We start from the raw sequence: 27,497 nt of genomic DNA on the forward strand, positions 1-27,497 counted from the left end.
TTTATAACTCATCCGTTTAAATTATATTAAGCCTTAAATTTCTGCATAATTAAGGGTGTGTCCACTTTTGAGTGACAGGTGGATTCCCGCTGCTGTGGTCATTAGTCATCATTAGCCGATTGTCTGCTGTCTGTTAGCCGTCACGTTACCTCAGTTCATTGTCTGACTGTAAAAATAAATAAATTCGGGAGTGACGCGCTGCCAAGATGGCGACGGTCGGCTACGCCCACTTTAGGCTTCAAAAACGGTCTTCAGAAACCTACGGGTGACGTCACGGACACTACGTCCATATTTTTTTACAGTCTATGGGTTCAACCTTAATTTTATGAAGCGACAAGAATACTTTTTGTGCTTAAAAAAGCAAAAAATAACAGTAGTGTCAGTCTCTGATGCTGTTCACGTTGTAAACACAGTGCAGCGCTTCCGGGTTCTATGTCAGAACGCCGGCTCAGTATCAGCCGACTCCTGCGTCAGCATCACACGCATGTGTCGTGGGGCTCAAGTGAACAGAGTCAGACACTGACATGGAAGAAAATAAATTGTTGAATAAAGTCGTTATTTTAGTGGGGTTTTTTGCGCACAAAAAAGTATTCTTGTTGTTTCATAAAATTAAGGTTGAAGCAGTTGAGGTTGAACTATTTATTTTCAATCTTTAACATTTTTACATTTTAATCTGGACTACAACATGCCCTAGATATTGATTTAAAATGTTCAGATTTTTTATTATTGATTAGTAACACTTTACAATAAGGCTCTATTAGTTAACATAAACTGAAAATTAAAAATGCTTATAAAGCATTTATTAATCTAATGTTAGTTTCAACATTTAATAATACATTATTAAAATCCTGAGCTAACGAACTAACAATGATCAGTTGTATTTTTTTAACTAACATTATCAAAGAATAATAACTTCTGTAACAAATGTAGCTATTTTTCATTGTTAACTCTTTCTCCGTCATTGACGTCCTTTTATGAGAAAATGCTTTCCTGCCATTGACGAGTTTTTACGGCTTTTTCGTGTTTTCACTGTTAGGTAGGGGCCGCTATTAAGCATCTCCTGAACAAGTACAGTCTCTCCAGATCAAATCACAGGCAAAGAACAAGCAGAAAGGAGCGATCTCATATGCAAGCAGATGCATATGAAAAAAAATTTGATCATCAACAATAAACAGCATATAAATCAGAACGGCCTAATGTTACTGAGTGAAATGTCCACCCACGAAGTGGTTAGGACTGTGCAAGCTTTGGGGGTGTTGATCTAAATTTTGATCATCGTTCTGAATCTGATCTGGATGTAGGAAAACGTGATTTTCTGTAGCTAGAATAAAACAGTTTTTTTTTGTTTTTTGTTTTTTTAACACAGGTTCTGTTCTTTCTTTTGACATATTGCATGTTCAGATATTCATACAAGAAAGTATTCTGGGGGCCATGAAATTGTGAAAATGACCAAAAACGCGGGCGGTGGCTGGCAACTTTTTTTAAAAACGCTGTAAGGGAAAGAGTTTCTGTATTGTTTTTTTTTTGTACTGTATTTAAATGTTCTTTTTTGATATATAAAAAGTTATTAAACCTGTGCAGCTTTAAAGTAACTCTGGTGTGTGATTGGCTAAAAGTGTACAAAAAGGGTACCCTTTTACAAAAGGGTAGCGGGATTGTGGATCTGCACTTGATTGTGGGTCTGCGATGTAAAAAGAGAAATCTATTCTTGGGACTGAAGTACATGTATGTTTGGCTTGCGAGTCAAACACAAACAGTAATTACACTTGAGCAGTTTGAAGCTGGAGTTGAGAGGTGCATTGTTATTTTAATGGCCCGGATGTGGAGGGCTTGAGTTGAGTGAAGGATGTGCACTTACCCGGTGTGTGTCTCGTTCACACACGTCAGGTTCTGAAAGCCCAGGGGAGGAGTGTTACACAGCAACTTCAGACCCTGAGAGTGGCAAGAGGATATTTGATCAAACTTGATGGAAAGTGCGCTAACCAGCCTCCATCACAGTACAGAGAGTCTGCTCTGCTGTCCTACATAGACTGAGATAATGACACACTTTAGGGAAGCCTTTTAGTGTTCAAAATAGCACCCTATTAGTTCCACTATAAATCATAGCCTGAAAGATGTTCAAAAATTGGGCCTGAATAAAATACTTCAAAAATAAAATGTTTCTCAAAACATAGTGACATGCAAGTAACGGTATCATGCAAGTTCAAAGTAAATTAATAACTTGTGTATTATATTTTCTGTGCAGCAGCATAGAAAGCACTCAGAAATGAAAAAGATAGTTACTGTTTAAACTGTTTATTTTAGTTTATTTACAGAATAAACTGAAATTTAGGTAACTATTCACTGAAAATCTTGTTGTTTAGGAAGGATTTTTGCATACACTACCATTTAAAATTTTGGGGTCAATAAGATATGTTTATCTTATAAGCCTTTAGAAAAGACGTGTAATGTCTTGTGCTGTTCTCTTTTTTTTTCAGTGAAGAATCCTGAAAAAAAAAGATTGTCAAAAGATGACAAAATTCAGATTTGCCACCACAGGAATACAATTACATTTTAAAATATAATAAAATAAAATAGAAAAAGGTTATTTTAAATCATAATATTTCACAATATTACTGTTTTTGCTGTATTTTTTTATCACATAAATGCAGTCTTCGTGAATAAAAGAGACTTCTTCAAAAATATAAAAAAATCTTATCAACCCCACAGTTTTTATCGGTTTGTTAAAACGGTTCCATTTACAATTGGCCACATAAATGTGTCTCCGCAAAACGGATATAAATCCAATCTTTAATTCCCGTGCTATATGCAAATTTAACAGAGGTCACGTCAATCAGAAGCAACAGATATGTGCTGCATTTTACTTATCAGCTAATTTCAAGATTAAAAACCGCAATAGGAGAGAGAGCGGCATCAGCACTGGTAAGATCATTTAGTCTCAATACTTTTAATGAAGATGATTGTGTGTTGAGCGTCTGCGACTTACTTTCAGATTAATTTGCGGCAGTCAGCGCATTGGTTGCTGAAGAGATACTCAGCTACTCATCTGCGGCGTCGCTCTCAAAATTTTATTTTCATTTCATTTTGGCTGAGTAAATTTTACATCCAGGTATGTGGTTTAAACAACCAGATGCATTTACATTTGTCCAGTTTCGTCTGAAATGCGAGAGGTGGTTTGAGTGATGTGATTCTCTAAAGCGTTTCGGAGGCCATTAACACCTGGTCTTTTCACGATCAGATAGCCATCCGATCAGAGAAGTGACCAGGTGTTAACAGGCCCTAAATTGAAAGTACAGAGATAAATTGCAACTTTAGATCTCCCACAATCTTGCAATTGCAACTTCTTTGCCTGGTTTCACAGACAAGGCTTAAAGGAATGGTTCACCCAAAAATGAAAAATATAATTTACTCACCTTCAAGTTGTTCCAAACCTGTATACTGTACATGTCCTTGTTCTGCTGAACACAAAAGAAGGGATTTTGAAGAAAATTTGTAACCAGGCCTCTTTTGGGCAGCACTGACTACCATAGTAGTAAAAAAAAAAAAAATACTATGGAAGTCAATGGTTCCTCAGAACTGTTCAGTTTCCGATTCTTCAAAATATCTTCCTTTGTGTTCAACAGAACAAATAAATTCATGCAGGTTTGGAACAACCTGAGGGTGAGTAAATGATGACAGAATTTAAATTTTGGGGGGAACTATTCCTTTAAGTCTAGTCCCAGACTGAAATGCATGTTTGAGTGGTCTTAACTAAAAGCAACTTGCACTGACATCTCAAAATATGTCAGTGGCTTTGTTTTGTCTCAAGATGCACACTAGTAATGTTTTTTTTGTTTTGTTTTTTTTTCTTGTAGCTTTTATAAAAGGCACGTTTATAAAAGCTACTTCAATGTCCTAATCCTAACACCTAATCCTGACTTAATTAAATTTTAATGTGTCTCACAATATGACTTTCTTATTTAATGTCGCAAATATTCTTTTTTTCTTTTTTTACTTCAATTCAGAAATGTGCGTACATTGAAAAAAGATACATCCTGCTAATAATTTCCTTTTGCGCTCTACAGAATGACATGACTGAGTGAATAACTATTAATTTAAGGCACTGATTGTTCAGTAAAACTAGAGGAGGGGGGGGGGGCAGACATCTCATAAGTACAATTATGGTGGTTGCTACGTACCTAGTTCAGTGCAGATTTATTTGACAGGGTTAAGTAAAATCCAAGCATGCTTTTTAAATGACTTTTAATACAAACACCAGATAGCTCAAATATGATTTATCTGGCTGGCTGGCCTGAGATTAATAGATTGTTTCAGGAGAGGTTCGATCCAATAACCCTCTGATTACTGCTCCATTAGCCTCACATCCCAGCTCTCAGCACCATGTGCCCACTGGGACCAGTGCTGCTGGAAACAAGCTTAGTCGTCTGCAGTTTTCTGAAAAGCTCTTCATAGCATGGGGGGGAACTATGCCTCTTGAGTGTTCATTATTTTTCTCTCCACTACTAATCCCTTTTTTTCTTGCTATCCCTACCATAAGTAACACGTTTGCTGGCGCTCTGAAATCCCTTTGATCGCTCCTCATGATATTGGTTTGTGAAAGCAGTGTCTGAGGTTTTTCAGGTGAGCCTAAACCGGTGTACTTCCCCCATCTGCCTCTGGCTGTTTGTCCTTTTATTATCTTCAAATAATCCTTTCATCCCTCTCGTTTTCTTACCAGACTCTCTGGGGTGCATTGGTGACAGCACCGTCCAACCATCGGCCTGAACCTGCCCAGGAAAGGAGCCACGCTTTTCAACTTCCTCCTGATTTTCACACACCACGACAGCTACCAAAAGGAGAAACACACACACACACACACACACACACACACAGAAACATATAAAAGGGTTTGCCGGAACACAAAGAAAGAAATAAACTGAAGATTTAAAACTGGGACTACAAGCGTCAGCACTTTCCACATGGAGAGAGATAAGAGACAATCCTCCGGGATGGAACATGTTCCAATTTTATCTTTTCTATGATCGCTTCATTTGTTTCACATTTTCCATCATCAAAGCAGGAAGGATGAATGTTTGAATGCAAACAGAGGGACGGAATATGAAATCTATTCATGAGTGGTTAAAACAACCATGATGAACAACCAATTGATGGTACAATTTATTTGCATTCAATTTGGGCCTTTGTGACAGAGAGCCGTCCCCTTAAAAACATCCACTGAAGATGACATCAATTTAAATTGGTACTAATAATAACATTTTAGCACAGACGGATAAGAGACATGGCTGGAGACAGTAGGACTTATTTATCATCATTCAAAGCTGTCTCAACAACAGACGCCATTACAATCATCTGTGTGGGAAATATCACTTACAGCAATTAATTATTAAATAAGACTGCATAATGGATGGGGGCTCCATCACCCAGGTTAATTCTTTCAATCTCCTTTTCAATGGAAAATTATTTCTGCTGGTAATGTTTCATTAGCTTGGGCTCACTGACACCATAGTGTCTGTCTTTGGAGTAATAAAAGCAAGAAAATATAGTCTGACATCCAGAGGAATTGCATTAGGCTGTAATTCACTTCAGCTCGAATTTCAGAACAGATAAGAATCAAATGCTTTGGTTTTAAGAGTAAAAGAGAAATATTTTACAAATAATAATATATGAATTAGACCATTCAAATTCACTAAATATTAAAATGATAAAAAAAATAAAATAATTGTTCACACTGTAGGGGAATCCGGTTACTCTTAAATTATTTTTTTCAGATCAAACTGCAAGGTATCACTTTTGCTATAAGGGACACGGCTATTGGTTGTCATAGTAACAAGGAAAACTTGCGAGGATTGTTCAGACTGTGACGCATTAACATAATTTCAATGGGATTTCAAACCATTTACCAAGGTTGTTTGGCTTGTGCTTGTAGAAATTGGATTTCATGTGTGTGTGGTTTTTTTTGCTATCTGACCTGAGATTTCTTAATTGTACAAAAATCGAAATTGTGATTATGGCTTTGTGCGCTTATCAATTTGCAAAAGGCTGCAACTAAATAAAATAATTGTATAGTGTGATGCGCTGCGGGTTTCAGAGTGATGTGCGGCACGGTGTTTTAGTGTATCAGAGTGGCACGGTTAGCCTAGAAATCTAGACGCACCCTAGCGGCAACAAAATGTATTTTGCAGCCAGGGTAGTCTAGCAACTCTCCATTGACTTTCGAGCTGCAAAAACCTAAATTGGGTTAGCCCAATCACGTCGTGTATAAAGTAGGCGGGGCGGGCTTAACATAATGACGACAGAGTTGCGACGGTTCCCTGCTACTTGAAAACAAAGAATGGCGGCTGCTGCTGGAGAACAGTCTTTCGAATCGGCTTTGGCCGCGACTCTGGAGGACTTGGGAGTTAGGTTTTTCTTTGAGAAATGAGCAAAGAACGGCACTCAAGTCATTCTTTAAAAAAGGAAGATGTGTTCGTAGTTTTGCCGGCCAGATATGGCAAAAGTTGAATCTATCAACTAGCTCCGCTGTTGGGAAAACGCTCTGGTTGGTTGTAGCGCTGTCCTATTGCGTGCAGAGGGAATTTGAAAGACAGCCGTTTATCCCGCCCCTCGGATTGAGCCGTGTCTATGGTGAGTTGCCATACCTAACATCTTGATGTAGGTCTGGCTTGCCGGGCTATGGCACGGTTCAAAATTAATGAAGCTGACTCCTCCTCTGCATGTACTGTACTGTGGGTTTAACGTGCATTTGGTAACCCAATGTGTGTCAGTTAAGCTTTATTTTCACATTCCAACATTATCATGGACAGATGATTTCCAGATGATTCATAATGAGAAGCATTTGTAAACTTGTCATAAAGTGGCAATGAAACTGAAGAATTGTGATGCACACCTGAGTGTAACGGATTACTGGAAAAAAATATTGTTTTCTATCAACCGGATGTTGATTGGATGTTGAGATGTGGGTGTGGCACTCAAAAAAGGCGGCATATCTGAATGCAAGCTTACAGTCAGAAGTAAGAAAGGGGCAGGGTTTAAATGGACCAAATGATCGGAAAAAAGTTGTGAGTATGTCTGCCACTTCACACAGTGGTTCCCAAACTGGGGTATGTATTTCTAACAGGCAAAATGTCACCTCTAGTGTAAAAGCGGGAAAATGGTAGTGCTGTAAAAGGTCAAATAACCTGTGACAAATGACAAATGACCTGTTTACAAATAGATCGGGTGAATTTTCATTTCATGCCAACTTTCATGCCAAGTCTCCCAGCAGTTTCCACCACAATTAGCATTTGAATAATAATTAACTCTTGTAATTGAAGAAATTAAGACATAAATATTGCAAATTTACTACTGCAGTGTAAATTAAATAATGAATATACTTACTATTTTTACAGTGCAGCTGTATTACAATAGTAATATACATCTGTATTTGAAATGATAATAATACTAATAATTACTGAGACACACTCTCACAAGCTAGAAAGAGTTGAGTCCACTTTAAAGTCCAGGTATAAGTCAATGAAACTAATTAGGTTTGTTGACGTAGATACATTTATGTTCCTTTTTATTATATTTCTTATGATATAAAATAAATGTATTTTGGCACTTGGAGCATCACTGACACTAAACGGTTGGGAAAAGACAAAAAACTATGGGAAACACTATTCTAAAGAATCATTTTGGACAAAAAGTCTGGTTCTGGACTCACTTGAATTACATAGAATTGTCATGGCTCTGTGCAGAAAATATCATCTCCAACCTATTAAGACTCAGGAAAAAAGGGGAAAATTGCTTGTTGAACCCTTGCTCAGAAAACTGCGTGCATTTCTGAGTAATTCAATAATTTGGTAGAGTTATTATTTCTACAACTGCATCTAATTTGACAAGTTTTCAATCTCATTCCTGACCAGGTGAGTACATCTATGTCTGGAATCAATTACAGAAAAAAACGATATAACGATCCCACAAAGGTTCCACATGATTGACTCCTGACAGTCTGTGTGTGTGAGCTTTTTGGCCGTGCATGCGCATTCATTAACGGAGGCAAGAGTTACCTTACGCTTACCTGGTGCTGTGCTTTGAATCTGATTATGATAATCACCATCATTACAAACACAGATAACATTTTTCAATCTGATACAGCAACACTAATGAACTAATCAAAAATGGAATACATTTCAGGTCATTTTCATCAGCGTTTGAGGGGAAGCAGCTTCTGAGAAATTTATCAAAGGGCTTTTTGACTTTCTTCACAATGAATCCAATTTTATCTTGTTTTTCAAACAATTTTACAAGAGATGAAATCAGATCTTTTCGTTTAGACAGTCATCATCTATAGAGGTTTCCATAGTAATGACAGGGCCAGGACACACTACTGAAATTTGATAGGACCGATCAGGACTCATTTTAATCAGATTTCCAACCCGTTTTTTGTCGTTCATGTGACAAACAACAAAACAGGTTTGAGTGGGATACAAAAATCAGATTTTTGCTGCTCGTCTAAACAAAGCTTTTGTCATCTTCAGTGTTCTTTTACTTGTCAACATTAGTTTCATCAAAGACTAATGTCACGTTGCATTTTTTACTACTTGACACACAGTGCTTATAGTTGGGGACACACAATACAGGATTCAGCAATATTATTGATTTGACTGTACTGACACTATTGGATGAGAACTGAACTGAGCTGAACGATGACATCACAGTCTCTACAGAGCTGCTTTATAGCTGAATTGATCTTATTTCATTTCTGATGATCTTTACACAGTTATTGAACAGAACAAAATCAATTCTGAACCGACCTCAGCTGAACAATGACCCTTTTCTTTTTAGAGCTGCTTTACAGCAGAATTGAATTCTGTTTGCATCATTGAATCGTCATTTCCCTGTTTACCCCTGTAAAGCTGCTTTAAAACAATCTGTATTATGTAAAGTGATATAAAGGTGACTTGACTTGACAGTAGCTCATTATTTGTGTTATGTATCCAACCTGCCCTAGAATAAGAGGATTACTAGACGATCAAAGACCCAATCAAGAACCCTCAAGTGGACTGAATCACAGATAAAGTCAGCAGCTCTTCGGGGGTAAACCAACACTGCCAACAACAGCTGGGAGAAAATGGGATGGCGTTTGGAGTAATCGTCTGCAGCTGGTCTGAGTTATGAATTCAATTATCTTCTAGAAAGTAGGGGGATTTGGAGAGAGGTGGGATGAGTGAAAATATGAAAGCAAGAGCAGTCCTTTATCCTTCTGTGTAGCATATTCTGCACACTGACCAGGCAATATTAACAATGGATACTAAGGGTGTAACGGTACACAAAACTGATGGTTTGGTACGTACCTTGGTTATGAGATCACGTTCGGTACAGCGGGAACTAAACATAAAATTGCCTTTTTTATATATTAAACTGTGGTCTCCTGAACAAATTGTGTCTCTGTCTTTAAATAAATTCAGTTATAATTAAAAGTTTTTAAGGATAACAAAATTATCTTACTTGCACATTACTATAATATTAAATGTTAACAACAGAGCCCAAACTATTAGCCTAAATTCAGTTGTTATTTATTCTAAGATATAATAATCAACACTCAAATACCAAATTGTATGCAAACTGCACAATCTAGTTATGTTTTTACTCCAATTGGTGGTGGTTAATGGTGGTTAGGTTAAAACGCTGTATTCGTCATGTACACATAAGACAGGTCGAATATGTGTATCATTACACCCCTAATTACTATTTGTTGTTTTGTGACAAATTAAAATGAGTCATCCTCAACTATGGGCCAGGGCTGGGCGGGGCAGCAGGGGTGGGGCACGTTCAGTACGCCATGAGATTATCGCGATACGTACCACGTACCGTGTATCGAGTTTTTTCAGTTCGGTTTGAATATCGTTACACCCCTACTGGATAAATTAAATTGACCAAACGTGACAGTAAAGACATTTTTAATGTCAAGATTTAAAATGACAAAAGATTTCAATTTCAAATAAATGCTTTTGAACTTTCTATTCATCAAAGAATCCTGAAAAATCCAAAAACAAAATAATAACGACCAAAACGTTTGAAGGGTAGCGTATGTATACACAGACACACACATTTACATATACATATATTCCTAAGTGTGCAGAGGCTTAAAGGGATAGTTTACCCAAAAATAAATACGGTACATTCTGTTATCATTTATTTACCCTCAAGTTGTTCCAAATCTGTATGAATTTCTTTTTTCTGCTGAACACAAAAGAAGATATTTTGAGGAATGACGGTAACCAAACAGTTGATGGGCCCCATTGACTTCCATTTTTTTTTTCCTATACTATGGAAGTCAATGGGGACCAGCAAATGTTTGGTTAACCATATTATTCAAAATATCTTATTTTGTGTTCAGCACAAAAAAATCATACAGGTTTGGAACAACTTGATGGTGAATAAATGATGGCAGAATTTTCATTTTTGGATGAACTATCCCTTTAAGTTACCACTGCATCAGAGATTGAATTACTGGCATTGTCTAAGAAAAGAGATTTCCAAAAAAGTAACACAAAGTAATCAAAGTACACAAAGACTTAGTAAATTAAACTTTTAACCAAGGCTTAGCCTGAAGTTACTTTAATCTAAACGTTCTGCAATCTTTAACATTCAGCACTTCTAACCCCACATATATAACAGTAAGATTTGTCAAGTGAAATGAAAAGTCTTACCGCGGGGCGTTTGGGCTGGAAAGAAACTGCAGTTTTACTGGAAGGATTTTCGCTGTCTGGGTCCATGATTCTTCAAACCAATTTGCTACCTTACCATCAGAAGTAATCCTGAAGAAATAAAATTGATAGATTATTAAAAATGCATACCGTTTATCAAGAGGTGAAGTGCAAGTGTTCGTTTTTTTTTTTTTTTTATAAGTTTGGCTTTAGTTAGTTATTTGATGCTGTAAAAACCAGAGTGAGGTGTCATGATTGACAGCTGTGATTGACAGCTTCTCTGAGCGAAGTAGTCACTGAGGCACCAACAGACTTTTTCCGGGATCCTTGGGAGGAGATTTGAGCTTTAACTTTAATTTCCCCATTTCAATAGGAAATTTCAACAGTTTATTTCACACCAATTGATTGATTGTAATGATTTATTCAGCAATAGTGTACTAACTGCAGTAGTGTACTAACTGATTTTGCAGGAGTGTGGGCGGGGTCTTGAGTCTGCGCGATCAGCGCCATATTGGGACATTGGTAAGAGGACATTCAATGGAAGAGAGTTAAAGTGCATCGTCCATCTTTTTTACATTAAAGTATATCATCCAATTTGTCCTAAACATGAGACATGATTTATATTAAGGGCAGAAAACAAGTACAAAATACAGAGATGTATAACACATATCGCCATTCAGCCCTAAAAAATACATATTGTATACATAATTTTTTTTGGCCAGCCCTAATACTGAATGACCTCTATTATCTGAAAAAGATGAAGCTTAACATCAGTTTTGCTGAGCTGACTGCAAAATTATTGATGACATCTAACTGCTGACCAAACATAAAACACACAAGGAAAATTGATATAGTATTCATGGTGCCTACAAATACTTTTTATTTACATAGCAGTGTTTATTTCATAAAATGTATCCTTCTAGAAAATTGAGGGAACACATGTTGGAAGTTTTCAAGCTGTATAAATGTGTCTTTCACTGTATCGCCATTAATATAGGAATCCAATGATCTCCCTCTCTCCAATATTAACAGCACAATCATGAACAAGACCAGACCTAAAATCTCATTCTCCCCAGCACCCTCAAAAACGTCATTATCCCCATCTCTTTCCAAAGCTGAGTGTATCTCACTGTTCATCAAATGCCCCTGTAGCTACAATTATTTCATGTCCGAACATCTCCATATCTCTATTTAGTCTGGTTTTCATTTCTCACTCCTTTTCTCCACATCCACCTCTGCATTGCAGAAATGACCTATGCTTGTTTCATTTTGTTCATTGTTGCATTACGAAAGTGTCAGAAAACATAACACAACACCAAGGAGTGCTATAACAGGCATTAGTGTAAAGTAAACTGTATTTATGACCAGTTTATGTGTTTTCCAAACCTGCATGGCTTTCTTTTTTTTTACTGTGGAACATGAAGATACTTTGGGGTTTTTTTTATTTATACAAATGGAACTCAATGGTCATCAAAACAGTTCAAAATATCTTTTGGAATGACAAAAAAGGCTAGAATCTTCTATTCTAGGGTGCTAGGGTGACTAAAAATTTTAGAATCTTCTATTCTGGGTGAACTATCCTTTTAAAGTCATTTCTATATTAGCTAGTCACCTGAATAATAATAAATCCACTTTAATGGCACAAACATTTGAAGCTAACTATCACCCCATTGAGCACTAAAGTTTTTTTACCACCACAGCAACAGAAGAGTGCACTTTTAAGTAGCCTATGTTCAATACTTTAAAGTAATGACATCTGCATAATGAAATAAGTTTCTGGCCTTGCTTCTATAAAAATCAACCTAAGGGAGGAACAACACTGCCAAAAGCTCTGGCAAAAAAAAAAACTTGAAGAGGGTACCTTCAGGAACCTGACTTTAAAACTATGCACTAATATGGACAAAAAAGTTTTGTGGGTCATTTCTGTTATGCAGTACCTTTTGAACTCGTGGCTGTTCAGTTGTGTTTTTTTCACATTCCATGTAATTAGTAGCACTCATTTCACTACTAATGAGCACTTTGTATGCAGCAGAGAGAGATACATTTACTAAGTAGTTTTGTTTCATGAAATAATGTATGCTGTGTATTCTAGATCATTTTGTGGAGAACGTGCACACTATATGAATATCTATTGCATGTCTGTCACTCTTTATCTGTTAATATTTGCAAACACTAGGTGTTAGGGCTGCACGATATTAGGAGAAAAAAAAACTGACATTGCGATAACAGTTTCACCAGATAAATCAGTCTATTTGGAAATAATGAATTATTCTAGAATGATTAGGGTGATTTTGTAGGGGAGTGAATCTGCATAGAAAAACTAATTCCAAGCATAGATAAATACAATAAAACAAAGATACCTGAAAAAACATTGGCTAAAGCACTTAATTTCCTTTGTAAGTCTGACAGTATTCAGGTACAGAAATTGATTAATCAAATGTAAAATAACACTGCGGATAGTCTTCACTGAATAAATTAAATATAATTAATCTTTGTTAAGTCTACAAAAGTGATTTTCTTTGTATTTTACAGCTTTGTGATAAATGAAAACTAATAAGATTTTCATATTTTAAACTGTTTAAAGTCAGCATGACACTGAAGTTGTGACTGTATTTTCTTCCCTATCTGCTTGTTAAAGTCCCCTTGTGGTGAAAATCAAGTTTTTAATGTTGTTTATATGTCTATGTGGTGTTTTTAATATGCTTTAAGACAAACCATGTGCAAATTCACAAGTCAGCACCATTGCTGAGTATTTTCTCTTTAAAACTGCAGTGAAAAAAAAAAGCGGTTTGAAATCGCTGGTGTTTCTTACATCACCAACGTATCCAATCACGTCAACGTGCGGGCGGGCTTTAGCCCATTAACTAATATCTGAAGCAGGGGAGTCTCAAGAGAAGCCAGGTTATCCCGGTATATTTTTCTGTTAACACAAAAAATCTTGTACATTTAGCAATATAGCAGGTGAACTGTGTATATATTACAATGTTAAGATAAACTACATTCCTTTCTCACTAACGTTTTAAAGGGACTATGTGTAGCTTTTTAGGTATTTTATTATCTAAAATCAATATTTTTATTAATAAATATGCTCTCAATGGTGTACAAATACCTATGCCAATGATCAGACTAATCCTCGTAAACGAAGAATTTATAATCTTTATATACATGGGACGGGTAGGTCCACGGAGGCTTCCATGTAGTTCCGCCATCTTGAAAAACTGTAATAGCAGAGAGGGACAAAAAGTACTAGGCCAACGCATTTCCAAAACGCGTTTTCGTTCAGAACCAGCGTCACGTGACTGAAGCCAGCAGAAGCGGAGGAGCAGAGCAGTGAGAGGTGCTTGTCACTGCCGCGGCAAGTTTAAAAGGCTGCACTGCACAGTTATTTATACACCGTTCATTCATACATATGCTGAGTCACAGGATGAGTCTTCGTCGTCGAAAAAGTCCAAAATAGACCGTAAAAGGAAACGTCACCGGAGATTACAAAAACAAGGGTTAATGTCGGGATAGCTAATGCAGGAGAAAGCTTTCAGAAGAGACGCTGAAGTTTCCTGCTTTCTTCTCGACAGGTAAGTCAATGTTACGGTCTTAATTACAAGCTTTTTTTTTTTCATTGCTTGGTTGTGTACTTTATTATACAGACAGTAGAACATTTATAGTTTAAAGTTAAACAGGCTCTTTGATGAATAGCAGCTATTGAGTAAAGTAACATTAGAGAAGGCGCTGCCGTTGATGATGATGATATCTAACAATGCACGTACTTCAAAAAATATAACGAGTAAAGAAGGCATGTCCAAGAGCAGAATGTGTCTAAATATTATACAGAAAACAGAGAAGAATGTATATGTTTAGTATAGAGCTTAAAAATATGGCTTGTTGGAAAATGTATAAAAATTTAAATAATAAATGTATAAACATGTAAATTAATTAAATAAAATAAAATTCGGGAGAAAATTAATTAATAAGACATAAAAAAGTTATAAATATTAAAAAGAAAAATATATTATACAAATAACATTATTAATACTACTAATTACCATAGTTAATGTTAGCATTCTTTTTTTCGTTTTAGATTTGCCAGGTGCATGCCAGGAGCGGTTCACAGCCGAGGAGACCGACGTTCTCGTCAGGGCCGTAAAACACACACAGAGAGGTGACATTGTATGGGGATGGGAGAAACCCACCCAAATAAGCTTCGGTTAAACAGGCGTATAATAATTTGGGTAAATGTGTAACCTAGATTTATGCCTATTTTTTCACATCTTCATGAACACAATGATTTCCCTCGTGTGTTAATATTTTTCCTTGTAATAATGTATGGTTTTCTAAAAATGAGAACTGCTGCGTCGGTGTAGATGAGATAAGCAAAGTGCATGCGCGTTGTGCACATGCTACATTTATTATGGCCAAGCACGCACCGTTAAAATAGCATATGAATAATGTGCGCAATGCCACTGACTTTAGACAAGGTTTTTCCTGGTCAGTGGCGGAATTGTTTTCTAAACCTGCAAAATAGCACCAGGGAACGTTTGCGCCGGAACACGCCTCCTCTTTTCACTGAACCGCAAGTTCATTCCCTAATTTACCGACGTGCGTCTGTGGAGGGAAAAGTCTGCTGTGCTTGGGTGCAAAATAGGAATGATACATGCGTCAGTGTACAAAGTCAATTTCGCTGGGTGCAAGATAGGGCCCTAAATGTGTAAAATTAATAAATAGTGCACATAAACTGCTGTTGATATTGTATTCTCTAGTGAAACGAGTAGAAGCATGGACCCGGAAACAGCATTCCTTATGTCATGATGAATTAACAAGCGGATTTTGACATATCCGAGTGAAACTGCTTGTTGAACAAGACATATGTAGGATGGGACTTGATTTTGTCCATCAGGAATTATTTGATTGGATGGTTGGATCATTGTGGTTTGCTATTGCTGTGATCTCTTGTCATCAGAGAAGAGAAGATATGTCGCTGCAAGAGGGAGGGGAACTTATTTTGATTAAAGAGGACTTATTATGCCTTTTTACATTTTCAACACAAAATGCACTTTAAATGGAGTTATACTCTATCTGACCAAAGAGAGCACACTGTGTTTTTCGGAAGAAGGGGCTTCATAGAGTGTTACTGACAGACTGAGAAAAGAGAGGTGCCGCTACAATGTAAAATAAGCCTATTCTTGTCGGCACAAAATCAAGACTTTGAAAAAGGGCAAAATACAGCCTCTTCAGATATTAAGAGGGCACATGAATTTAAAAATAATAATAATAATAATAATAATAATATTTTATATACATTATATATATATATATATATATATATATATATATATATATATATATATATACACACATACATACACATACATATATATATATGGTGACTTTAATATTTGACATATGAAAACGTACTACACGACAATAATGATCCGCGTATTTTTATTTGACTAGCAAAGTGGCGTGACTCACCAACTCCGCATCACTCACGACTCGAGACTTGATGAGCCGCGAGCACCTGAAGCTCGTGTCAGCTGTACTTCACGCGCACAGGTCAACAACGCGCATGCGCTAAATCAAAACATAACGCACGTGCAACTCTTTTCTTTTTGATATATGACTCACGTTAGAAAACTAGAGTGTGTCATGATAATATTATTTATATGAATCATATAATATAGATGGTTTAACTCGGCCCCAGCAGAAACATTTTTTTACTTCCCAATCGATCTAAGCACATTTGATAATAAAAGGCCTCAGCCTTAATGTGGGACGAAATCAAGCAAAACGAGGCTAAATATCACCCGGTGCTCATTAAAGTCCACCATGCTCCGCAAAATCCCACAACATTTCACACAGTTCATATTAAAAGAGTTAAGCTACAAATTCTAATCAATATCTTGATCGAGTAAGAAAGAACGACTGACATGCATGACTCACCTGCAGCAATTAAACTTGCTGTTACTAATGCAGCTCATCCGTTCATCGCCCCCTACAGGTGAGGACATACAGGTTTATTCTGCAGATGTACATTCATAGATGTTATGGTATGTTACATGTTCTATTAATGTAAGGAATAATTGACGACGGGCCGTTGAATTATTAGAAAAATACTGCACACCCGAGGTGGTAATGTGGCCGCGACGCGAAGCGGATATAACTGAAATCATTTGGCAGTGATAATTCGGTCAAGACCTGACCGGAACTACTTTAACCGTGTTTCCCTGAAAATAATTGCACACCTTAGAACTTTGGTCAATCCATCGGCATCAGAATCAAGCATTCTGAGTTATAGGATGGAGACAAGAATAAATTAAATTGCATTTGATTTAAAATGCTGTTTATTCTTTGCTTCAGTTGTTTTTGCTTTAACCAGCATCTGCATTATTTTTCTGCAGTCAGTCTCACACCTGTAGTTCCACATGTGACATGACCTTCAGTATTCACCGTTTCTATTATTCTCTTTTTTTCCTTTATTTTGACAAGCCCCGAAACTTCTTTACTCCCTGCTGTATTGTCTTATTTTTCATTCTGTTCAGATTTTTATTTATTTATTTATTGACCTTTTTTGATTTGCCCTGCCTTTCGCCTTATTTTTTTGAACAGGATTATGCTGGAACGGATGTCCGGATGTTGAATAAGTCATCATGTTTGCCTAACTCTCCAGGAAATTGTAAAAAGTTCCCTGTCTGTTCAAAGGACATCTTGAAGCCCAGATCTATAACCTTTCTTCTGGCTTGTAAAACGTTTGCAAGGTTGCCATCACTTCGTCTCACAACAATCCAACTGGTAATTTCTTTGTAATACTTTTAAAATGAAATCATTTTGAAAGGTTTTTGAATGTGTTTGATTTCTGCTCACCCAGAATTCACCGTGTCTTTTTCTTCTTTTGATACAGTGCCATCCTTTGGCATAAGATAATGTGACCTGATACATAAAAGGCCAGCTGCCTAGGTAATAAGAAGATGCTTGCTGATTGCATTAGCAAACACTGTTTCATTTCAGTCCAAAAGCACAAACTCCATCAGAGTGGATTTATTATGACGGGCAAAACATGAATAAGTTGATATAATAAGGGATTAGACCCGATGGTTTTTACAAAAAAGACTTTAAGATCTCCTGACATAACATAAGTGAAATAGGATTTACATAAATCCTACAGATTTTAAAAGAATCTTAGCAGTTATAAAACAAAGACAGACAACAAAAGGGTTACATATTAACAGCACTAATACAGTCAAGAATGAATAATGACGGATTTAAAATATATATATATATTTTCAGCAGATAAAGATAGTATCTTATTATGGGGGGAAAACTTAACTCAAAACACATTCATAATCCTTTAAACCAGGGATTTTTGATGTTTTAGATCCCAAGGACCACCAAATATTTTCATCTGGTGCATCTTAATGCTTTTGAAATTTGGTGCTTTTAAATTTGGAACTTGGTGCTTTTGAAATTTAAAAGGCAGCCATGTATTTTCACGTATTAAGACAAAATTTATGATATTAATATTATATATAATGCGTAAATAGTATTTTGAAAGTAATATTTAGGGCCCGAGCACCGATGGTGAGGGGACCCTATTGTTTCTGCTCCGTTTATTATTATTTCTGTTATGTTTCTGTTCTTATACTCACTATTACTGTGCTTTATTTATTTAGATGTATTATTTATTTATTTATTTTAAATCAATGTAATTATTTTAGCTTATTTTATTCAATTTATTTATTTATTTGGGTAATCTTATTTTTTCTTCACACAGAGAGACCAAACATATAGCCAGATGCTTTGAATGGTGCTTACGGGGCAAAAGGCATTTGCGGTTCACAAGACAAAAGCAGCACACAGATACTTAGTGCAGATAATATCGACTGAAGAGAGCTCAAAATAGCTGAAGTGTTGTGAATAACACTGTGTGAGTGTCTGTAGCCTACATGTATGTTTTAATAGGTGACACTGTCAAATAACATTCATTCGGAAAGGATATTGCGTGACGTCAATGTCAGACATTGTCCAAAAAAAGTTTATTTTTTGCACAGTATAGGTACTTGTACCTGCTACATCGTGTGACTATGTGTGTTTACCGCATTGTTATGTGTGTGTGTGTGTGTGTGTGTACACCATGTAGGTGTAAAAGTGGGTGCTTAAAAATTAGATATGACCTGTCTGTTGAAAATAACAATATAGTGTGTTCTCTCTTTTGTCTCTTTTCTCTTTTTTTCCCCTCACCCTTAGACCTTTTAGTGATTTTTGCTTTTTTTATGTATAGAAAAGCACTTTTCCGTTTTTCCACCCTCTCTAAAACATTCATCATCGCCCACATGTGTAAATATACACATTCAGGGGGGGGAAAAAAGTCTCATTTCTCAAAAATGATTTTCACTGCTAGTTCTTGGGATATTCTAGCAAGATTATTTTATTGTTTTTTGATTATTAAAAATATAACTCACGCAAATAAAGGCTATAATGTTATAGATTCTTGTAATTCAAACATTATGTTGTATAAATTATAAAAATCGAATTGATTTGAGTCTGCAGTATCTTAATTGTGAGGTATTGCGAGATTATTTCTTATATTTGAGATTTTGAGATGCAATTTTTTTTTGGGGGGGGGGGGGGGTTACATTCTGACATGTTTTTCTCATGTCCGAATGACAAGAAATCATACCGAAAAATACAAAAATAAATACAAAAACAAAAAAATATATGCACAAATATTTATTACAAACTCAAATATAAATTTTACATTTGCAGGCCCCTGATAATCAAAGGCCTCAGGGCATTAAAAGATCCATAAATGAAAATTCAGTCATAATTTCCTCACTGTCATGTCATTCCAAACCTGTATGACTTTCTTCTGTGAAACGCAAAAGTAGATCTTTTGAAAAATGTCACACCAATGCTCTTCAAAATATCTTCTTTTGTGTTCTGCAGAAGAAAGAAAGTCATACAAGTTGGAAATGACACAAGAGTGAGCAAATGCTGACAAAATTTCATTTTTGGGTGAGCTATAACCTTGTCTATTTTTTTGGTCTTAAATGATCTGTAAAAACTAGGAATTAAATGCTGCAGACAATTAGTGAATAAATTCCCAGTATAGTCTGATGAACACTCTCAGTAAGACCAACAAAAAGGCTAATTTTAAGTCTATGAGAGCTACGGATGTGTTTCTGACACAGAGATTAATGAGTGTGGGCTTGTGTCTTATTATAAAAACAGAATCGCATGCAACGTGTTAATACTGAAGAGAATAGGTTTGCTAATCAAATCCCAGTGAGAACGCATATTGAGTTATATACTGGCAAACATAGAGCAGTACCCACACAATCAGTGATATGCAAATCTACACGCTATACACACATCAATTAGTTGAGTTGAGTTGAACTTTATTGTCCAGTCTGTTTGTCACAGAGCAGAAATTTATCTTTGACACTGGTGAGATACATTCACATTACTGCTTAAAAACACATCGCACATTAACAACACAGATACAAAATTTACTAAATTATACAATTAAACACTGTTTCAAAGAAAAAACGCTATAACAATGATGGCTATGATGCCAGCCGTTCAATTGTATCACTTTAAAAAAATGTACGATTTGTTCTTTTGTTTAATGTTAGATTGCTGTACCATGAAACAATATTATATGTGAGAATACTCTCAATCATTGATCGAGCATAGTTAGTGTGTGCGTGCTAATGTTAAAACTTCTCAGTTTCCTAAGAAGCCTTTTGCCTTTTTATGGATGTTCTCTTTCAAAATTAAGTTTCTCATCAATAATTGCACCCAAGTATTTCAAATTCGAGACCTGCTATACAGTTTTTCCCTTTATGACAACTGGTTTATGGCAATTTTCCACTGCATGGTACGGCTCGGTACGGTTCGACTCGCCGCGGAACGGTTTGGCTCACTTCGCTTTTCCACTGCGTGGTACGACTCGACTCGGTACGGCACGGTTCGCTTTAGCTCGGTTGCTTTTCCACTGCAGTTAGTAGCCTACCGCTTCAAAGTGGGTGGGACTGATCGTTATAGTTGCCGTCTCTACTGCCATGATATCATCATATTAAATGCAAATTTTTCATTCCGTGTTTCCCCATCCACTCCTCGGCAACCAACGAGAGGAACGTCTGCACCTCGTCCACTGACCACGATTCAGCCATTTCTTTTTTTGAAGTTTATACTTGTATGCCGTACCGTACCGTACCATGCAGTGGAAATGCGCCAAAAGTGAGCCGTACCGAACCGAGCCGTACCGTACCATGCAGTGGAAAAGTGCCAAAGCGTGCCGTACCGAACCGAGACGTACCGTACCATGCAGTGGAAAAGCGCCATTATATACAGAGGCGGTACCTACTATTGATTGATTTCGCAGACATAGCTCTTTTGTCTTTTCAGTATTGAGTTGTAAGAAACTACTCTCAAACCAACAAATAATACTGTCAATATACTCAAAGTATGAGGAGCAATTCATTTCTTTCTGACAGGAGACCAATCCCATATCATCGGCATACTTTATAAGGGAAAGGTTATCATCATCACACTGTAATTCATTGATGTATACAGAAAACAGTATTGGAGACAGTACACATCCCTGCGATACCCCAGTATCTAAAACCAAGCAATCTGACATGACATTATTATTAATACAGACTCGCTGAGGTCGGCCTTAGAGAGGCTCTTTAAAAGAAGATAAGGCTGGACAGTATTAAAAGCAGACGAGAAATCCATGAAGAGTATTCAAACATAGGAATGTGAATTATCTAGATGATGCTGAACCTTACTTAAAAGAGTGAGAGAGGCATCCACAGTGCTTCATATTGGCCTGTAGGCAAATTGCAGGGTGTCAATGGATGTCTCGATTTGAGATAACAATTCTTTACACACTATGCGCTCCATACATTTGCAAAGAACGGATGTGAGTGCAATTGGACGAAAGTCATTGAAAGATTTTGCATGGGGTATTTTGGGCACCGGGATTACAATGGAATTCTTCCAGGCTAATGGTACAAAACCATTGTCCAGAAAAATTTGAAACAACCTTGTACACACATATCCAAGTTGTGCTGCACATTCTTTCAAGATTTTCCCCTTCAGGCCATCAGGGCCAGGTGCCTTGTGCAGTCTGACTTTACGAAGCACTGTGATTGAGTCATAGTCATTACTTCATTACTAAAAGTCAAATAATTTAAATTATTATCAAATCTTGAATAAAAAATATTAAGATTATTTGCAAAACAATGAGAGTCTTCATATTGTTGAACTCTTTTCTTTTGTCTACTCATCATTGTATTCAAACCCTTCCATGCATCTCTTACATTCCCTGTTTTGTATTTTTCTTCAACATTCTCTTTATATTCATTCTGTGCATCTTTTCTCTTACGTTTTACTGCTTTACTGCTTAAAACAGTGCTCTTGGCATCTCAGGATAACCCTGAACAAGTCTCAGTGCAAATATGTGGGGGGACAAAAGGGCGATAAACAGAGTATGTGGATGTTTGTGTGAAGATAAGAGTTCCTGACACCACTAACACCAAATCAGAAGACTAATTCAGCCTCTATTCATCATTATCCAGTCATCTGTTTCCTGAGCCACAGTCCCTCTGGGCTTTGATGAACCATTGAAAATTAGAAAGAGATTGGGATTGGGAATCACTGGCATGGAAGGTGGGTTGCTAAGTGTATACCAGTGGTAATTAATGTGGGAAAGAGAGGATGAGAGAAGCCCTATAACTGGAGGGGAATGCTAAAGGGACACACTAAGAGGGATCTAATTACTTCAGATGACATGAGGGGATAATGACCAGTGGGTTACTGATTTTACTGCATCAGAATGTAATGAATGGCTTTACAGGAGTGTTCCCAAAGTCTCATGTTGTATATAATCACGCATGCTGTTAAACAAACTTCCTCTAAGGGTCAAAAACAGCAGCTTTGTTTTGAAACATGGTCAGTGCCTAATGATGGGTTGAGCATTTCATGTGTCCAGGGGAGAAAAAAAAAATTCCCACAGCAGTGACCGCCAAGGGATGGATCATATTTAGAAATTTCTTCTAATTCCAGTAAAACTTCCGTCAAAAATATAAATCATGATCATTCATTTAATAAAATTATTAAATAATTTTTAATAAATTATTAAAATAAAAGATGTAGAATTAACATAAAAATAATTTTAAAAATGTATACAAAAATAAAATGCATAAGTAGAATTGACAAAATGATAAACGATTTTGATAAAAAATATATTAAAAATAATAAAACTGATGTAGAATCAACATAAAATTCCTATTTTTTTTCCAAAAAATAAAACACATTTAGAATTAAAATAAATGTAGCACTAACATAAATCATATAACATTTTTGACTGATCTGTGACATAGACAAATTTGTTAATATTAAAATATTTCAATTATTCAATTACCTACATTTCTTTTACTTTCAGTCCCATTTTTTGTCAAAACTAATAGCCATGGCAATTAATTAAGTAAAATGAATGCATTAAAAGAATAAAATAATATCAATAATATTTGTATAAATGTAGTGCTTTTCTACTGTTGAAACTTTTACTGTTGTGTGTGATCCAAAGGCTTTTCTCAAGGAAAAAAACATACATGTACAACATATAGGCTACACATGCTGTCTACGACTTCTATTGGGCCTCATTCATGAAACACACAAGCAGAACACATTTCTGTGTAAATCGGTCGTAAAAAGCCTTATTAAGTTAAATGAATGCACCACCTTACGAACAAATGATTTTATGAAGGAATTAAATTCATTTTTCTCATGCTTCATGAATAATTTCCACTATTTTCTTTAAGCCATGAACAACAGAATGTGTGTTGCAGCTCAAGTTTACGTCATGAGGCTTATCAAATCTTCCACCTATCCATCAGTACTACCCCCATCACATGATTCACATTATTAATTTTAATACCTCCTTTTCTCATGCCTATTTAATGTATTCATCACATTGTCAAAACACTTCACGAGATGCTACTTCACAAACTAGCAAGATGTCTAGTGGCTGCAAATGCTGAAATCTAAATAGGAGACTTTTAGAAAAATATTGGTGATTTGTACAGCAAATGGAACAAGGGACATACATGGAATTTGATTAAGTCTGAACAACACAATTGATTTTCCTTGGGTAATTTCACAATGTGCAAGCATTGGAGACTATCAATTTGTGCATTTTAAATGATCTTAGACTACTTCTGTCAGATCATCTTCATGTACGACTACTTCCCAATCAGTCTTCTGACATTCCTTTTGAAAGATTATAGCCTAATAGTTTTGGAAAACAAGCTAATAAATTTCTAGACAAGACATCGCTTTTGCAACTAATGCATTTCCATCTTTTTCTCTCGTAAAAGCTCAAATCTGCAATGTCATGTTGTCCTATGGGAATTTTTTTTTTTTTTTTTAAAGGTCCCGTATTATGCCCCTTTTCACAAGATGTAAAATAAGTCTCTGATGTCCCCAGAGTGTGTATGTGAAGTTTCAGCTCAAAATATCCAACAGATCATTTTTTTACAGCATGTTTAAATTGTCATTTTTTGGGTCACAGAAAAACGCGCTGTTTTAGTGTGTGCCCTTTAAATGCAAATAAGCTGCTGCTGGACGACCCAGGGAGCGGAGCTTCACGAGCTCGCGCTCAGTCTCTCAGGACAATATCACCTCACGGAATGATGATAATATCAGAAACTCTCAGTAAAGGTGTTCATTTCAAGTCGGACAATAATGCCTACAGAGTCAGAGTGCTGTATAGAGATGAAACAGGTATAGTTTAGTAGTTTAATTACGGTTATTATAACGTATTTGTCATCTGCTTGTATGTATCCATTATATATTAATAGCCTACAAGTCTGCTGTCTGAATGATGATCAAACATATACTGATGAGTTTAATAAAGTTTATTGTACATCACACAAAAGATGAAGCGTCAGTTTTACTTCAGAAAATCACCGTAAGAGCTGAGTAAACACAGTAAGTGTAACGGTCACCAGCTGGAGTGCCCTTGAGAGCCACCAGAGGGCACTCCACATAAGACTATTATCACTCACAAACTACATTTCCCATAACTCACTGCCCGGACTCATCATCACTTATCACTGATCACATTCACCTGTACCTCATTCACTGATTGCATTCACCTGTGTCTCATCATCCTGTTAGTCTCAGTCTATTTATACCATGTTCATTCATTCACTCACCGCGAAGTCTTGTTTAAGTGTTACACTGCAATTCCGAGCGTTTTCCCTGGTTTCTTGTCTTTTGGTTTATTTGGATTTCTTGCCCTGTTCCCTGGATTACTCTTTTGCCTCTGGTCCCTGCCTGTTTTGTTTGTTTCTTTGTTGGTTTGTTTGGACTGCCTACCTGTGTTTTGACCTTTTGCCTGTACACTGGATTACGCCTCTGGATTACCCACAATAAAGCTGCGTGTGGATCTTACGTTTGGTGTCTCCGAGCAGTTCGTAACAGTAAGTTATAAGAAGTGCGCAAGTACGTAAATGAATTTCGGTAGAGTTGAGGGAGCATTCCTGTGGGCGGAGGTTAGTCAAAAAACGGTTCTACTGACGTCATTAAAGAAGGAAGTAGAGGGATGTAGTCCAAACGAGCCGTTCGATGTAGGCGACTTCTGTTAAATAAAATATCTCGCTTGGCATTGAACTTTGAGCTTTATAATTTTACAGATATTATTTATGCTCTAACAGCAACATTACACACTAACTAAAGTTTGAAACATGGGATAACGAAGAACGGGACCTTTAAATAGCTTTGATTTTTGCACAAAGTGTATTTGCAAGCACTTATACAAAGAGCTTCAAACATGAACTGAAAACCTTTGGAAGTATTTAATTGTTAATTGTGCACAGACAGACTTTACAGACCTTAACTTCACGGGTAGTCTACTTTAATGAACTTTATCTCATAAATTGATTACATTCCCCTCACCCCACCCCTCATTGCTATTTACTTTCCTCTTACATCTATGATCCCGCTGATCTTCTTCAAATGCTGATTAAAACACTGTGCTCATGTGAATGCAGAGGTTGAAGGGTGACCTTTTAGCCATATAGTATAAGCTGGGCAACACTTGACAATCATCCATCCATAAGAGGCAGTGTAAAGAAGCCTTGCCTTTCTGTCATGCTGTCATACTGATTGCTAATGTATGCATGCAGTGATATCACATTCAGCATAAGATAAAGACAACTTTCAACTGAGGTTTTATCTGAAGACTGGCTTGATAGAAGTCTATGTTTACTTTGAAGTTTTTTTCTGACATTGTGGCAGCATAACACTTTATAGTCATACGCATACGCAGAAAAAGGGGTGAAGTTTTGGTTGAGTTGCGTTAGTAGTGTGTTGAAACTCGCGGTTATGCTAATGGGTGTGACTTTTCCAAAACACATACAAAGCTGACTGTTGACCAATCACAACACGCACTGATACAGCCGACCAACCAGAGTGCATCACATTTTTCAGAAGGAGTGGCTTCATAGAGACAGGAAGTTAACAGAGCGTTACTGACAAACTGGGAAAAGAGGTGCTGCAACTAAAATATGTGAAAAAAAAGAATGTGCTTTTTTTGAACATTCACGCATAAAACCTATTCTAGTAGACCCAAAAAGAAAAGCAAGGCTTTGTAAAAGCAGCCACTCAACTGAGATTGCCCTGCTCTCGGTTATTAAAGGTTATTATAAGAGGCTGGCAAGAGCAGCTTCCCAATTATCAGTACTCATCTTGCTGGATCTGTCCGCTGCTTTTGACACATTTAACCACCAGATCCTCCTGTCAACACTCATGATGAAGGGGCATCTCAGGAACTGCACTCCAGTGGTTCAAGTCTTATCTCTCAGATAGGTCCTTCAGGGTATCTTGGAGGAGTAAGCTGTCAAAGTCACAACATCTAACTATCGGGGTGCCTCAGGGCTCAGTGCTTGGACCACTTCTGTTCTCCACTGACATGACGTCACTAGGATCTGTCATTCAGAAATAGGGCTTTTCCTATCACTGCTATGCTGATGACACAGAATTACCTCTCATCCGACAGCTGCTCACATCTCAGCCTGCCTGACAGACTGACATTTCTTGTTGGATAAAGGATCATCACCTTCAACCCAACCTTGCCAAGACATAACTGCTTGTGCTCTCAGTCACTCCAACACTTCATCACAACTTCTCCATTCAGCTAGGCTCATCAACCATAACTCCTTCCACGACAACATGGCGTTGTGATTGATAATCACAAGATAAGGCCCTTCCTATCGGAGAATGCTATATCCTTGTCCAAGCTCTTGTTCTATCCAGACTGGACTATTGTAATGGTCTCTTGAACTGTCAGACCTCTGTAACTGATCCAGAATGTGGCAGCAAGCTGAAGACAGCGCATGTCACACCTCTCTTCATCAATTTGCACTGGTTGCCAATAACCACTCACATTAAATTCAAGGCACTGATGCTTTCATACAGAACAACCACTGGCTCTGCACCCTTATACCTACAGTGTAAACTCACTACTTCACACCAATGTGCCCAATAGAATATGAATTGTTAGGTATGGTGTGGAATTGCTTGTTGTGTAAGTAATGATGGCAAAATAAACTCATTCTGCTCAATCAACTATGCACTTATGCAATGCTATATTTTTTTTCCCAGGAACACTGTTGAAGTACTTTGGAGCACAACCAACTCTACCTGCCCCTAATGTTTCATCGAGTGTCAGAGCCTCCTCAGCTGATGATACAGCAGGTGAGGTTTTTCTTGATGGCAAATGGTTACATAGCCTGTTAATATGAC

General features: G+C 36.8%; 1 protein-coding gene across 1 annotated transcript in view; it reads right to left on the bottom strand.

The window, feature by feature from the left end:
- The window catches only part of gpat2 (glycerol-3-phosphate acyltransferase 2, mitochondrial), a 46,215-nt gene extending 35,333 nt beyond the window's left edge, over window positions 1-10,882 (bottom strand). The window contains exons 1-3 of the mRNA XM_084087275.1: window positions 10,695-10,882; window positions 4,715-4,825; window positions 1,859-1,932 (exon numbers count right to left, since the gene is read on the bottom strand). Of these exons, the coding sequence (XP_083943401.1) occupies window positions 1,859-1,932; window positions 4,715-4,825; window positions 10,695-10,760 (251 nt within the window). The 5' untranslated portion in view covers window positions 10,761-10,882. The remainder of the gene's footprint in view (window positions 1-1,858; window positions 1,933-4,714; window positions 4,826-10,694) is intronic.
- Between the last annotated feature and the right edge of the window lie 16,615 nt (window positions 10,883-27,497).

Source organism: Abramis brama, assembly GCF_963993115.1.
Source record: "Abramis brama genome assembly, chromosome: 16".
Lineage (NCBI taxonomy): Eukaryota > Metazoa > Chordata > Actinopteri > Cypriniformes > Leuciscidae > Abramis > Abramis brama.